This window comes from Protopterus annectens, chromosome 12.part0, assembly GCF_019279795.1.
Source record: "Protopterus annectens isolate FY-2018-M chromosome 12.part0, PAN1.0, whole genome shotgun sequence".
Classification (NCBI taxonomy): Eukaryota; Metazoa; Chordata; order Ceratodontiformes; family Protopteridae; genus Protopterus; species Protopterus annectens.
In genome coordinates, this window is record NC_056746.1 from 430,124,582 (window position 1) to 430,142,084 (window position 17,503).

General features: G+C 39.7%; 1 protein-coding gene across 2 annotated transcripts in view; it reads right to left on the reverse strand.

The window, feature by feature from the left end:
- The window catches only part of BAIAP3 (BAI1 associated protein 3), a 2,552,914-nt gene that overhangs the window by 820,844 nt on the left and 1,714,567 nt on the right, over positions 1-17,503 (reverse strand). For both annotated transcript variants that reach the window (XM_044089547.1, XM_044089546.1), the window contains exon 6: positions 11,744-11,803. In XM_044089547.1, coding sequence (XP_043945482.1) covers positions 11,744-11,803 — 60 coding nt within the window. The remainder of the gene's footprint in view (positions 1-11,743; positions 11,804-17,503) is intronic.

A 17,503-nucleotide genomic window follows, 5' to 3' on the forward strand; every position in this document is an offset into this window, starting at 1 on the left:
TTGTGGGTCATCAAAGTGACACAGTTCACTCCTCCTGCAAAAGGGTGATGTTAGGCCTTTTCAAATGTTCTAATTCCTGGGAAGTCACCCTCATGGCTGTCCGAATGATAACCTGCCCTTAGATAGCTCTCTCCTTGGCTCCAAGTGAAAACCCAGAGCAGAGGAACAAATGGAAACTGACTGAATGAAGGGAGGTTTGTTGGTTGGTAGGAAAAGGGACAAAACCTAAAAATAGTAAATAGTTCTGTGCTCTTATTGTTAAAATGTGTTTCCCCTGGATATTTTATAATATGGAAGAGGTGGTGAATGTTGTATGTTGAAATAACCTAACAGCTTTCTTCGTGGACAGGACTATATGTAAATTGAATTAAAAAATATATGAGCTGGACTTGCAGTAAGAAAATATAATAATAATAAAAATATGGGGACAGATTCATGAATGTCTACACTAAGTGTACACTAAGTATAAATGATCTGTATTCAGGAAGATCCCTACCACATTTTATGTGCTGTCTATTCACTGAGAAAGATTACACTAAGTTAAGATGTAGTCTACAAATTGTGGTAACCTTTATGAATCCCCCTTGATATTTAAGTTTGCAAAAAAATTGGTAGGAAACCTAAATTAGGAGGAAGAAGGTGGGAGTTATTCTTGTGTTGCTATTCACTCAGAATGGTGTACAGTTAGTATAGGTGTTAATGAATCCAGCCTACTGTCTTAAGAAAGCAGAATAAACTTTATTTAAATGCTAGCACTTTTTATGTGTCAGAGTAGTGATGAATACAAGAGGTGGAGATATAGACCATTCTCTGAAACCTTACAAATATGCATGACAGATTAGGGTAACTGTCTGCATGCATCCAGCATTAAGTGAAATGTGGAGTTTGAGTTTTAAATGCAAATTTAAAACAAAGGTTTTTAAACCAGTAGAATAATATGCATACCATGCGATTTTTTTATCATGTCACAAGTTGAGAATTTAGGTATGTGATTTCTGAAAACTTTTACAATCTGAGAAAGTCTTGTTAAAGACAAAAGAACTAACTGTGAGACTGGCAATAAAGTATATTTTTCTGAGCATCCTAGTTTGCTTCGTCCACTGGTGGAGCAGGTCCAGATGTCACCTGGCTATTTGCTCCAGGAATCATTGTTATAGCGAGGGTCATTATACCACCCCAAGAGCTGTCCCAATCAGTCCCTGTGCTGCAGGTGGAGGAACATTTTAGTTTTCTTACTGCATCAGGAATGCCCTGCTGAAATCAGTGCCTGAAGAGGTCATGCTCATTCTGCTGGACGAATGAGAAGGAAGATGGGAGTATTGTGTGCATGACCATGCATAGTGAACACCATGTGATGTGCATCATCAAGCAGCTTAGCGGAATGACGCAAAATATCACCAGTGCACATAGGCAGCAGTATGAGCTTTATGGTATCTGTGCATGCAAAGTATGCATGACCTCACAGGCCAGGCACTGGTAGACACTGATTGTGGCTGATAACGCATCACATTATAGCTGTAATTCAGAAACAATCATGCCAAAGCATCTCATTAGCATGACTACTGTACTTTGTGCACCATTTTATCACAATAAAAAGTGCAGTCACCATGCTGCAGGAAACCACATTATTATGACTAACTTAGGAAATGGAATGTAGTGCATAGCAGAGTGTACCGCCATAAAGGTTAACTAACAGCAGACAAGATAACTAGTAATAAAGAATATTGCATGGTACTCATAAGAATGCAGTGAAGCAACAGGAACAGTTGAATAGTTAGTACAGAGGAATAAGGCTATGAGTGTTTAATGAGCTAATTCCTGTAGTACAGGGTTAGATTCCCCCAGCCTTCATTTGCTTACTGTGTGAGCATGTTACTTAACCAGAAGGTACTTTGGGGCCATAACAAATTTGGGCTGGGTTCCTCAATGGTCTCCTGGACTACAACCTAGTAGCTTCCTATGAACCCCATACAAAGAAAAGGAGTGTGTGGGGAAGTATGGCATAAGGCATGACAGAGGACTGCCATGCTAGGGATGGGGTGGGATGAGGGGAGCACCTGGATGGAAAACAGGGTACAGGGTCAGGAAATGTTACAGACCTTGTGTGGGGGTGGCTGACCATGACAGGAAACAGGCTACAAATACGTAACGTAAGTGATGATCATTTTCAGCCACAATCCAGGAACAAAGGTAATAGTGCATGGGATTCTACCCTAGCAACCACCCTTCCATCATTTGAGTTTACTCTCGTTTCTGGGAACTGGGAAGTAGGTGACATCAGCAAACCTCGAATATAGAGTAATCTTCTTCACATGGGTCTGTGTCCTTTCTAAAAACACAGAAATACATTGCTAAATTATCTTGGCAGAAATCCCAGTTTATTGAATCCTATCTGCTTGATCAAAATTGCTAGATTATGTATTTGCTGAACTGATTAGAGATTGAAATATATTTCTCTGAACCACTTATTGAAAATCTGCATTTGTAGTGGTTTAACAAACAGCTTTTGTTTTGTAGTAGGTAACTCAACAATTACTGAATATATTTTTGTAGGGAGCAACTCCCCACAACACATATAACTCTCTATACACATATACTTAAATATTCGCACTCCAAGATTGTAACATTTTGGAAAATTTGAAAAACGCATTTCTTCTGTATTTTTTTGCTTTGCTGTTTCTCTGAGTTGCCGGGATCTCTGAGCTAAAATATTGATGCCTGCAAGGTGCTTGCATCCCTTCTAAACACATTTTTTAAGTGCTTTGCCAATATGTTTTAACTTATCTTTTACACCACATCATGTGGTACATACGGCCATAAAACTGCTACAGCCAGTGATTACAGTTTCTTATGTACAGAGAAACACAAAGAAATAAAATACCTAGCAGGACTTGCAGGCATAAATGAGAGCAATGTGGATAAAGGATACTCAGACATTTCCAATAACAGTAGGAGCAATGGGCCTCCTAAACAAGAATATATACTCATATTTAGATATGCTACCGATATGTACAACTCAATAATGAGTCACAGCAGTCATTTATGGGCACATTGCAGGTATTACGAACAGTACTTTTGGCTATTATCAAAGACTGAAACAATACTAGTTTCATGAACTTTTATCATACCTTGACTTAGGAATTAGTTCCATTCCTGGCACGGTGCTAGAAATTAAACCAAGCAAAACCATATAAATCATTTTGCCTCTTGGAATTGTAAATATTGGTGTTCTTCTTTTCATTAAAATCCCTTGCAATGCTAAATTTATACTATTTTGACAATACCAAGATGTTCAGTGACCTTCAACATTGGTGATACATGAGGATGTTCTTTTAAAGAAGTATCACCATGCATGTGCAGGGGTGCAGCTAGTACAGTATGTAGATGTTTATTTCTATCTATTTGTGTATCTAGCTATATATATATATATATATATATATATATATATATATATATATATATATGTGTCTATATTAAATTCGCGAAAGCTTACTTTTGCGAATCCACATTCATCGACACATAAATGTTGAAAACCAAATACAGAGAAAGGCGAAAAACGTGAACACCACAACATCGAACATATTCATGGAAGCAACAGCACCATACAGGTAAGGAAAACCCAACGTAAAAAACCTTAAGCGAACCACTTTTTAAAACGTTTTTGCAGGGGGGCAAGCCCCCTGCACCCACCACACCACCCCTTCTTAAATATACCAACTTCGAGACTGCACTACATATGGAAAATGATTTATTTCCTCATCCCCATAATCACCCTGCCGGCCAAAAAAAGGACGTTTGACATTCCAGATTCGCTTTTTACGCTCTTCGGTATTTTTGCACTTCGACATTTATGTGTCGATGAATGTGGATTCTAATATAGAACAATATATATATATATATATATATATATATATATATATATATATGTATATATACGTACATGAGTTTTTACAAGAAATTTTATTTTATTTCTGTACTCTCAATACTTCTGTATATATGGCTCCCTTGGGTTTCATTGAAAGTATAAAATATCAAAACCACAAAATGATGGAAATAGAATTTGCTCGTTTATTGTTGTGCGATGCTGGAATTACACTGTACATTTATCAGGGGCATGCTCCTCTAAATAAAATTGGTTTCAAAATTTTGTACCTTCAACCTTTTCTACTTTTGATGAAATAAAGGGAGACAGTAAATGTGTGTGTGTGTGTGTGTGTGTGTGTGTGTGTGTGTGTGTGTGTGTGTATATATATATATATATATATATATATATATATATATATATATATATATATATATATATATATATACACACACACACACACACACACACACACACACACACACACACACACACACACACATGTATAGGATTATGTAATGAATGTATGACATGTTAAACGATCAAAAAAAAAAAAATTACTACAACATGCCAACAATTCATTAAATCAGCACTAAACACTGACCCCCAGTATATCAGAAAGGGAAATACATTTCCTTTTTCGATGTACTACCTATAAGCCTAGGACATATTCATCTCAAATTTGCCTGAATTGTGGTAATGATATAGAACAGACTTTTTTTAAGGGAAGCTGTTTGGTTATGGTTAGGGGCACAGTTAGTGTTAGGGTTAGAACACATTACTAGAATGGGCAGGGGCTAACCATAAAATACACATACTTGAACACACAGACACTAAACCTATCCTCTTACCTAACCTGCATCTCAACCATAAGACACACACACACACAATAAATATATCCTCTTACCTAACCCTTACCCTAACTGTATAACACACACACTCACCCAAACACTAGATCTATTCTTTACTTAACCCTACCTAACCATAAATCACACACACACACACACACACACACACACACACACACACACACACACACACACACACACACACACACACACACACACACACACACACACACTAAACCTATCCTTTTCCCTAACTCCTATCCTAACCAAAAACACACACACACAATTGCACAAACACTAAGTCTATTCTCTTACCCAACCCTTAACCTAACCGGAAAAAAAAAACACACACACACACACACACTTGCACACCCATTAAATCTATCCTCATTCCAAATCCTTACCTTAATCATAAAACACACATACTCACACACACACACTAAATCTTTCCTCTTACCTAACCCTTACCTTAACCATAAAACACACACACACACACACACACACACACACACACACACACACACACACACACACACACACACACACACACACACTAAACCTATCCTCTTCCCAAAAAACGCACACTTGCACACACACTAAATATTTCCTCTTTCCAAACCCTTACCTTAACCATATAACACACATAATAAACCTATCCTCTTTCTTAACCCCAATCCTAACCCTAAAACGCACACACTCGCACACACACTAACTCTATCCTCTTACCTAACGCTTATCTTAACCATATAACATGCACTTAATCTATCCTTGTTACCTAACTCTTACCCTAACCATAAAACACACACACTTGCACACACACTAAATCTATCCTCTTCCTTAACTCTTACCCTAACTGTAAAAAACATACGCAAACACACACACACACACACACACACACACACACACACACACACACACACACACACACACACACACACACACACACACACACTAAATCTATCCTCTTGACTAATCCTTATCCTAACCATAAAACACACAAACTCACAAACACTAAATCTAGCCTCTTACCTAACCCTTACACTAACCGTAAAACATACACACTTGCGCTCACATTAAATCTATCCTTTTACCAAACCCTTACCCTAATCATAAAATACACACACTCACAGACACACTAGTATATTCTTACCTAAACTCTTACCCTAACCATAAAACACAGACACTCGCACACACGCTAACTCTGTTCTCTTATCTAACCCTTACCCTAACGGTAAAACGCACACATGCTCTAATACCTGCTGGAAAGCACTAGGAAGCCTTAAACTGATACAAGCACTCAACTCTCCTTGTTAATAAGGAGAAATTAATCATAGGCACTAAACAGCCTATAATTGCAAAGTACCTTGCTAAGGTAAGGGAAAACAGCTCCTATACTTTACAAAAAAAGCACCAAACCAGACATGTCCAAGGGTCAGCTTCCGGTGATTTCTCCTGTCCACCTGGTGAATCTGGGCATACTGGAGCAATGCAGCAATTGCTTCATGTACACAGACAACCCTCTCCTCCTTCCACTCAACACTACAACCTGTGAGAGATGCACTTACATAGCCAAACTGGAAGCAAAGCTCTCTCCACCCAAGATTGTGCTAGACATTCAAGAGGAGAAAGTTAACACCTGTACTACACCTCAAGCAACACATAGCCCTTCTAAACCCACAACACCAACACTCACACATAACAACATCAAATCCACATATGCGGAGGCCCTTAACTGTAACATGCCCAAGCAACAAGGACCTCAGAAGCTAAAACACAAACAAACACCAATCACAACCAAAGTGTCACATAGCCCACAACACCAGTGTGCCACCCAGCAACAGCCCCTAAGGCAAGACAAAGTACCTAACACTTTAGTCATAGGTGACTCTATAGTCAGGCACACTGATGTCCCACTCACCAGGCTGAACAAGGAGAAAATTACAGTCAGCTGCCTGTCAGGTGCCAGGATCCACCACATAATGCATGCACTCAAGTCACTCCACAGCAAGTACAAATATGACTCTGTCATTGTCCATGCTGGAGTGAATGACTTGAGATGTACCTTCTTAGACTACATGAAAAGAGACATGGAAGAGCTCTTGGATCAGGTGGCCCAGGCAGGTATGACCCTAGCCCTGAGTAGCATCCTGCCTTTGCCCAGAATGATACCACAATATAAGGACAAAATGATTGACTTCAACAATTGGCTAAGCTTCTGGTGTCATTCAAAGGGGATCCAGTATTTGTCTGCCTGGGATGACATGATCGATAGACCACGATGCTTTGCCAGAGATGGTCTGCACCTGTCGCCCCTGGGATTCAGGTTACTGTATAAGGCTCTTGCCACCCCTATAGTGCCTTTTTTAGGCAAAGTTCAAAGGACAAAACCACCACCGTAACAGGTACAAGCATGTAAAATCTGAAGGTAATGCTACTCAATGCCAGAAGTCTAAACCTCAAAATGCCCTCTCTCGAAGTACTCCTAAAAATGGAGAACATTGATTTCTGTGGAGTAACTGAGACCTGGTTCAAGGCTCTAAAGAGCACCCCTGCAATACCAGACTACAACTCTTATCAGCCACCAAACCAGGACAAAAGCACTAAAGGTGGAGGAGTGTCCATATTCACCAAGGATATTCACACCACCAAGCTAGTTGCCCAACACAATGCATCTGAAATTTTCCAGGTACAACTAACACTAGGTAAGACTGCATTCCAAATTGTAGCTTGCTACAGATCCCCCACCATACCCCTGGGACACAGGTGGACAGTGGTCTCACCTTCGATAACCACATCGCCACAACAGTCAGGAAATCCTTCTATGTGGCACACCTCATCACTAACGGCTTTTCATCCAGAAAAAAGGAGGTCATTGTCCCACTGTACTCATCCCTCATTAGACCCATTATAGAATACAACGCCCAGTTTGGTATGTACCTCTCAAGACATCTGCAACAACTGGAAAGGCCGCAGAAATACTTCACTAAAAGAATCACAGGCCTAAAGCAGATGCCCTACACTGACCGCCTTAAAAAACTCCAGCTATACTCTGTCGCATATCGTCTACTCAGAGGCAATCTCTGCTTAACATACAAGGCCATGCCAAACCCAGAGCTGTTGGACATGCTACACTTAAAGAAATCCCAATCCCTCAGAGCCACCTGCTCCAAGGATCTAAACCATGTCATCACAATAAACAAAACATGCTGGAGGGATAGGTTCCTGACTCAGAGACTCCCCAGACTCTGGAATAGACTGCCCACACATGTCAAGCAGAGAGCCTCTTTGGCCCTCTTCAAAAGGAACCTTGATGATTGGATGGGAGATAGGAAATTTACCCTGGGGATCATGTCAGTTGCCCTGCTAGACAGGGGTCCAGGGAAGTAAATAGTGTGGGAAGAAATAGCCAGGGAATTGTTATGGTTAGGCTTGTATAGGCCCTAGGGCTGATAGCCTAGTACCAACCTATGAACCTATGAACATGCACTGACACACTTGCATACACATTAAATCTATCCTCTTACCTAACCCTTACCCTAACCGTAAAACAGGCACACACACACATACACACACACACACACACACACACACAAACACTTGTACACACATTAAATCTATCCTCTTACCAAGCTCTTACCCTAACCATGAAACACACACACTTGTAGACAAACTAAGTTTATCCTCTACCTAATCTTTACCCTAACCATAAAACACAAACACTTGCATACGATCTTTAAGCCTTTCCGCTTACCTTTGTAAACCAACCCAGAAGTTGCCCAATAAAACACTGTGCACAAATAGCTCTTCACTCAAAACATACTATAGTTTACTTATATTGCACAAATTAGTGTTGACCAAGTGACTTCTAACCATCTACAGTGGATATAAAAAGTTTACACACCCCTGTTAAAATGCCAGGTTTTTGCAATATAAAAAAATGAGACCATAATAAATCATTTCAAAACTTTTTCCACCTTTAATGTGACCTATAACCTGTACAATTAAATTGAAAAACAAACAAATCTGTTAGGGGAAAGAATATAAAAAATAAAAAACATACAAAACGCTGGTTGCATAAGTATGCACAGCCTTAAACTAATACTTTGCTCTGTGTGCACACCCTTAAACTAATACTTTGTTGAAGCACCTTTTGATTTAATTACAGCATTCAGTCTTCTTGGGTAGGAGTCTATGAGCATGGCACATCTTGACTTGGCAATATTTGCCCACTCTTCCTTGCAAAAGTGCTCCAGATATGTCAGATTGCGAGGGCATCTCTTGTGCACAGTCCTCTTCAGGCCACCCCACATATTTTCTATTGGATTTAGGTCTGGGTTTTGGCTGGGCCATTCCAAAACTTTAATTTTCTACTGGTGAAGCCATTCTTTTGTTGATTTGGATGTATGCTTGGGGTCATTGTCATGTTCAAAGGTGAATTTCATCTTCATCTTCAGCTTTCTAACAGATGCCTGAAGATTTTGGGCCAAAAGTGACTGGTATTTGGAACTGTTCATAATTCCCTCCACCTTGACTAAAGCCTCAGTTCCAGCTGAAGAAAAGCAACCCCAAAGCATGATACTGCCACCACCATGCTTCACCTTGGGGACAGTGTTCTTTTGGTGATGCAAAGTATTGTCTTTGCACCAAACATACCTTTTGGAATTGTGGCCAAAAAGTTCAACCTTGGTCTCATCAGACCATAAGACATTTTCTCACATGCTTTTGTGAGACCTGATGTATTGTTTTGCTAATTTTAGCTGGGCCTGGATGTTTTTCTTTGTAAGAAAAGGCTTCCATCTTGCAACCCTAAGCCAGAGTCCAGACATATGGAGAATATGGGATACTGTTGTCACATGTAGTACACAAGCAGTACTTGCCAGAAATTCCTGCAGCTCCTTCAGTGTTGCTGTAGGCCTCTTGGCAGCCTCCCTGACCAGTTTTCATCTTGTCTTTTCATCAGTTTTGGAGGTACATCCAATTCTTTGCAATGTTCCTGTTGTCCCATATTTTCACCACTTTTTGATGACTGTCTTCACTGTTTCCATGGAATATCCAATGCTGTGGAAATTTTTTTCTGCCCTTTTCCTGACTGATACCTTTCAACAATGAGAGCCCTCTGATGCTTTGTAAGGTCTCTGTTGACCATGGCTTTTGCTGTTGCAGGCAACTAAGTAAATGTCAGGAAAATCCTACTAGGACAGCTGAACTTTATTTGGGGTTAATCAGAGTCTCTTTAATTAATGACAGGTGTGTACCTGAGAAGACTAAATGCTGTAATTAAATCAAAAGGGGCTTCAACAAAGTATTAGTTTAAGGGTGTGCACACTTATGCAACCAGCGTATTGTACGTTTTTTATTTTTTATTTATTGATTTATTGTGGTCTCATTTTTTTATATCACAAAAACTTGGCATTTTAACAGGGGTGTGTAAACTTTCTATATCCACTGTGTGTGTGTGTGTGTGTGTGTGTGTGTGTGTGTGTGTGTGTGTGTGTGTGTGTATACATACATATACATATAAGCATGATATTGATGTGGTCGAATTAGACTGATGTGTTGTGTTGGTGAACTGATCAAATATGACACTTTGAGACTTTTCAAGTGTGAAAAGTATCAAGTGTGAAATGATTGCATGTAGAGTAGAGGGCTATGGTGTGAGGTAAGTAAGTAAGTGATGTCACTAACTGTAATGTATCTATCATTTTATGAGCTTGTACCCCAGTATGAAGGACTTTGGCCTCCCACTCCTCCTTTTGTAAATATAACCCCATGATTACCATTGCACAAGTTTCAGGAGAAGAGAAATAAAATAATAATCCTTGTAAAGACTTATGTTGAGGTGCTAGGACTGTTATTTTAATAAAGCTTTGGACTACGCCGTGCTCCAACTGTCATATTTCTTTACACTTTTTTGAGGATTGGGAGTAAAGAAATGTCCTGCATGGGCTAACATAGCTGCACAAACTGTGATCTCTTAGCCTTGTATTCAAGTCACCTAATGGAAAATATAGTCGGTGAAGTTAAAATTAGAGGAACAGGATCATGGAAATAATGGGTAACCAGTTAGTGACTGACCAACTGTGAGGTAACTAAAATGAATATGGTAATACATTTCAGCATTTGCATAAAACTTTAGCTGTTGTTCATACTAGGCTAAGTGCCCTTGTGGGCTATTTTAAGCCTAGCTAATCACCCCATATGAGGCTAAAACCCTGCACCTTGTGTTTGTAAGGTAAACACCTTAACCATTATGGCAACAATTCATTTGCATGCTAGTCCTGAGCATCACAGGATTCTAGGTTTGAAATCATTGTATGCTTTTTGTGATCATTATACACGTTTCTGTTAGACAGATGTAGTTTTTTTAATGTGTACAACAATTACTGTCTTCAGCACTCACACCCATTTACCTTGGACTCCCACTTCCATTTGGTATTATTCCAGAGCAGCCTCACTATTTTTTGTCTCTCCTGCCTCACTACTTTGCCCAAGGATTTCTACAACCTCACAAGTAACCAAGAGCTTAAATGGCTTGCATGTTCAATCACATCATTGTTTTCGTCTCTGTCTTTGAGTGACCAATGTTGAAATAAAACGCATGCGTACGGTTAAAGTCTGCATTGTCTTGATTTTTTGTAGATTGGATTTCTAATCAGCAGCAGCATATGTTGACATGTTTGCCCTTACCAACCACCAAAGGAAAACAAGGTTTTCCAGATATTATCTCTTCATTATTTTGTCTCTGAACAACCACAATATCAAGATGAACCTGGACAGTCCTAACAAATCAGTCCTTCAAAATACTACTTTGTTATAATGGTTTTATTTAGTGAAAAAAAAAAATACTACTTTGTATATCTTGGTTCTATTTTAGGAAATGCTGCTATCTTTTCTGAGATGATCAAACAATATAAGGTTACGATCAAATGCTGTAATCTTTAGCTGAGTGTGTAAAACTCAAGCTTGTATTTTATGCATATAGTAGACACTTGACCTGTTTGTGATATGACCACAGAATGGATACAAACATTACCTTTGCCTCCTTGACTTTTTGAAGAATGGCTTCATGTTCATTTCCACTTACTCCAAATACCTGTCATAAAAACATGATAATCTTTATTTGGATTATTCACAAATGACATTGATGATGCCATCTTTGATGTAAAGGACTAAATATTTTACTTTGTTTGGTCACATTAATTTTCTTCTACATTTGACTTCACCTTCATGCATAATGTGTTACTATGTCACAACAAATTTATAATGTTTTAAGGAGAATCTTAGAATTGAAAATCTTTTCAAAATGGTTCAAATTAATAAAAGAATGCAAAACAGCAAAATACATGCAAATTCATAGTTCAGTAATGTTAGAGAAATAGAAACATTGTCAAGCAAATATACATAGCAGTTTGACCTAAATATAATTACAGTCTTTGAGTTGTCAGTGCATGGTAACAGCAAGCAACTTGAAAGCTGGGATTGTTCATTGTGTGAGAGACTGTACTTACCCAAGCTAATGGTTATAGCTTTACTGGATTGCTACAGTAATTCTGTACCTTTCAATCTACAAGACTGACCATATACAGAAATATCTTGTAAATAACAAATAAACATTTCAATAAAGGAATGCAGAGATAGTCTTTCACCTCCATGGCAGAAAGATCTTTTAGATTGGGGGCTGGATTGCTCTTATGGAGGCTGCCTTATACGAAAGCAAGTATATGCAGCTAATAACGAATAAGCATATTGCTAAATGTAGTAGAAAAGGAGATGGGTGATTCTTCCTCAGAACTACTGGTGTTCTAGAGGTTAATGACAAGGAAGACATATTAGCTTCAAACTGTGGTGGTGGGTGGTTGTCAACCTCTGTTTTCTTGGCTAACAGACATTTTAGCTAACTTGCATGCAAACACAGAGCTTTCAGTACACTTGTTAGTTACAAACATACATTGCCTAAAAATCAAATTATTAATTTGTGATTTGAGTCATTCTTTCTCCAACTTATATTATTTTTTCCTGGAATGATCTTTATTTTTCTTGTCTCTAAGCCAGTTAGCCATTCTTCCCCACATTTAGCGCAGCGTAACTTGAATTTTTATAGTTATGCTTCTGTTACATAATATAATGATCAGCCATGCTGCGGTTTATATTTGGCATTTTTCCGTCAATGATTTTGCCAGAAAGGTAAGAAGGGCAGAGCCAATCCAGATTGGGTGAAAAAGTAAGAATGTTCAGGACAGAGGAGGCTTCAAAGAATTTTAACAGGAGCTAAACAATGCTTTGGGGATTGGAGATAAAAGGAGCGAGTTGGGAAGGACAGGTTTGGAGGATGAGCTCAAGAAAACATCCGATAGGACTATACAGGTGGAAGCTGTTTCAAATGTGATTAGATACCTGAAAGGAGGGAATGGAGTAAGGGATAGTTTTCTTTTAGACATCTGTAAGTTAACATGCAGTACAATGATGAGGAAATGGCGGTGCTGGTATAATAAAGTGGGTGGTCTTTATGCAGTCCAGTTATTTTTCTCCCTGGGGCAACATAGACACAGACAACTCTGCAAGCTGTAAGGCTATTATCATTTATAAATGTCAGTGCCAAAGTGTTTGTTAGTAGTGTGACACTTAAAAGTGTGATGTTACAGTTCAGGAAGGGTCTGCTAGTTGTCATCCCTCAAAATGAGCACTGAAGAGTGGTTTTAAGTTTTGTGAACATCATGGGAAAGTTGTAGTATTGTATGGAACCTTTACTTTTTTCTTTGATATAATGACATTTGAGTCCCTTGAGTGGAATGCAGTGTTTAGGGTGCCACATGGCAATAATTTAAGGGAATACATAAAAGGGAGCACTGAGTGATGGATGTCAAAAAAGGTAGAAATATGAAGAGGTATGAGATGTCTATCTCTTGCTCTTTTTCTTTACATTATTGACGGACATTTTTTTGGCCAGAAGACTGAGAAATGGTAGGAAAAGGATGCAAAGCATAGTTTCCATATGCATGCATACAACTGTATCTTGCAGTTGGCAAATGTAGATGGCGTACTTCAGGAAAGTTTGGCATGAATTTTGGATTTCAGTTTCATGGAGATAAGTTAGTGGTTGTGCTGGCGGCAAACATAATTGGCAATGGGGTTAGTACTGACATATAACAAGGATGGAAGGCAATATTTGGGGTTAAAGGTCTAGTTACTGCTCAGAAAACTAAAGGTTGAAAACCTGATGGAAGGTATTATGGCAATTATGGTAATGTTCGATAAGTGGAGTGTAGGGCATGTTTTTTGATAGGTACTTTGAAAGTGGTTAGGGTGATGGTGGTTCCCCACAAGATAGTTCTGTTTCATCATTTGCTACTTTCCACTATGGAATATGAATTTATGGAGTTTAAGGGGTGACAAACAAATGCATGATAGATGCAGGGACAGTGAAAGTGGGAGAAGAAGGTTTTGGATCAAGGGGGAAATTTCTGGGTTGCAACATGTCTGCTTTATAGAGTTATGATGTTGTGGTGAAACTAGGGTGAATAGTAGGTGAGATGGGGGTAAGAGACAAGCATAGCCAGGAGATAGGAAGAAGGTGATACAGGAGTTCGAGCACACAACAGATGAGGGACACAAAGGAGTGGGTGACGAAGTAGGTCATGCAGAAAGATAGCAGAAGAGTCATGAGGTTGATGAAAAGGGATATGGGGAGGGGTTGACAAGAATTCTGGGAAGGGAAGGGACCTAAATGAGGAAATGAAGGTGAAAGAGATTTTCAAGCAGGAAGTTGATGAGAGTTTAAAACTTCTGAAGAGGTGAGAGTGTTGTTGTGATTGACAAGAGAGTGCTGCTAGTTATGTGAGGATACAAAAAAGTGGTTTGCAGTAAGCATTGTTGGAGGAGAGAAAGCAGAAACAAACCAAAAATGTAAATGGGAGCAGAAATGCAGTAAGGGAAAGAGTGGAGAGTCGGGTATACTGGTATTGGGGGAGAGAGAGGGTCCTTAGGGATTGAGAAAGCTTAGGAAGAGCTTGGTGTGGGAGGGGAGAGGGAGAGAACAGGGAAAGGAGAAGATATGGAAGGGGCTGCTCTGATATCTATTGATCTTGGAAAGTTTGGTCCAATATTTAACCAACAGATGTATATGCTGCACAGGATGTACATTATTCTAGTAAAGCTGTACAATCGAGAATGAAAGAAGACATCAGGAGGCAGAGGTGTGTAAATAATGCTGCCAGACAGATATGTAGTGAGAAAGCAAGCAGCCTACGTGCCTGAGAAATACTGAAGGAAAGGCATGAGAGACAGGTATTGTAGGGTTTGTACTTGTCCATCTACTGAATCCACAGTGAGTGGAAAAATGGCTTAGTAAGGATAAGATTGTGCTGATGCTGACATAAAAAAGGTAGGAGCAGATATACAGTAGAGAGAGGGATTGGATAGTGAAGCTGTTAAGAAGGTGGGATGGTGAGGTAAATAAGTGATGAAGGGCATGTGGATGAGAAGGAAGAAGTGGTCGGGGAGGAGGAGTAGCAGGGTAGCAGTTGTGGTGGGTAGGGTGCTATGTCAGCTAGGATCTTCCAGGAGCCATGTAAAGAAAGGGAAGAGAAAAGGTCATGACAGAGAGAAGAGGCCTGTCTTTGTTCGGGTTGTGCATACCATGTAAAGTGGTTGATACTGTAGTACAATGTAATACTGTACATGAGGGAATACATTAACAACCATAAATGCAAAATTAGAAGAAAATATTTAATCTCCATGACCACAAAAAAATGTGTAGATTAAAAAAATCAGCAGGTATAAAATGAATTAACTGTTCTTGGTACGTGTGTTGCCTGTGCATTGATTTGCAACTGATTATACCATGTGAGGTCGCATTTATGATCAGCTTATTGTGACAGGGATTTACTTTGTTTATGTGGATGCCATGTCCTAAAAATAGCTCTCCTTGTGGACAGTGGAGAATCCAACACTGTGACTCCTATTAGTGGAGGCAGGTACTTTGCTCATGTAACTTACAGACAGGGTGAATAGAGAGGGAATGAGACAGACAGACAGACAGAATTACAGACATACACACAATAATTGTAGAATGCTTTGTGGATTCTGTATGCCCTTTTGTAAACCATCTGATGTGTCAGAGAGAGTATGTGATTAATAGTTAATGTTCAATTGTATCGATAACAGTTTAATTTCTGCTGGAATGTTAACAAAGAAAAAATTAAATATAGATGTTTTAAATGGGGATTTCCCTTCCACTCATCTCAGCATGGGGGATTTGCCATCACTCTGCCTAATTTCTATATACCAACTCAACAGAGACACAACATACAGGAACAGGCAAGCAAAAACTGAGGGTAATGCTACTCAATGCTAGAAGTCTAAATCTCAAAATGCACTCCCTCGAGGCATTCCTTAAAATGGAGAACATCGATATCTGCGTAGTGACTGAGACCCGGTTCAAGGCTCCAGAGAGCACCCCTGCATTACCAGGTTATAACTCATATCACACTTTTCGGCCACCTAACCTGGACCGGAACACCAAAGGCAGAGGTGTGTCCACATTCATTAAGGATATCCACAACTCCAGGCTAGCTGCTCAGCATAATGCATCCGAGGTTATTCAAGTACAACTAACTCTGGGCAAAACTGCAATCCAAATTGTAGCTTGCTACAGATCCCCCACCATGCCCCAGGATTCCCACTCCTCTTTTTGATATATTGGAAAATATTACGGTTCAACCAATCACCCTAATAATGGGCGATTTCAACTACCATTAACTGGGAAAACTACTCATGTACCACCTCCTTCACTCAACAGTTTCTGGAATTCATAAATTCCAATGCCCTGGATCAACTTATCCAGACCCTCACCAGGGGCAACAATATCCTAGACCTAGTCATTACCAACATGAGTGACCGGTGTTTCACACCAGAAGTCAACTCCTCATTGGTCAGATCCGACCATAAGCTAATCACCCTAGATATCCACATCCCGTCCCACTCCCCCATTAAGGAAACCATGGTAAAATATTTCTCCAAAGCCAACTTCATGCTTAAAACAGAAGTGGCGAACTTCATGACACCCATGCAGATGGCCAATACAGTTACTGACTGCTGAATCCTACACAAATGCACTCTATAAGCACTTACACGAGTGCATGGATCATGCTATCCCAAACAGAACCAAGATGCTATCCTCCAAAAAAAAAGGAAGACAATCTGGTGCTCCCCTGCCATAAACAAACTCTACAACAGAAGGAAGAAACTGTTGCAAAAGAGAGTAAAATCCCATGAGTAGAGGAGCTCCCTGGTTAGCCTCAGTAAGAAGTGGAGATCCCTTATAAGATCCTCCAAAGCTAGCTACAAAACAAAGTCACCACTGATTCTAGGGACAACCACAAAGTATTCTATAGCTATGCCAAGAATCTCAATGGCAACACCCAGATCTGCTCTGAGTTACAGCACAATGGTACGAACATTACAGAACCAACTGATATTGCCAACATCCTGGCAGGTAGGTTCAATGCTTACTTTACCCCCCTCTCACCCCCTAATGGGCCCATATCTATAAAGGAAGAATGCAGAGTCCCTGTAATCACAACTACACAGGTAAAAGCTGCACTCTCTAAAGCCAAAAACACAGCATCAATGGGACCGGACAACATCCCAGGTTGCGTTTTACACGAACTTCAGAATAAACTGGCTCCCCACCTAAGCACCATGTTCAATCATAGCCTCACATCAGGCTTTGTGCCCACTGAATGGTGCACAGCAACAGTTATCCCACTCCACAAAGGGGGAGCCACCACTGATC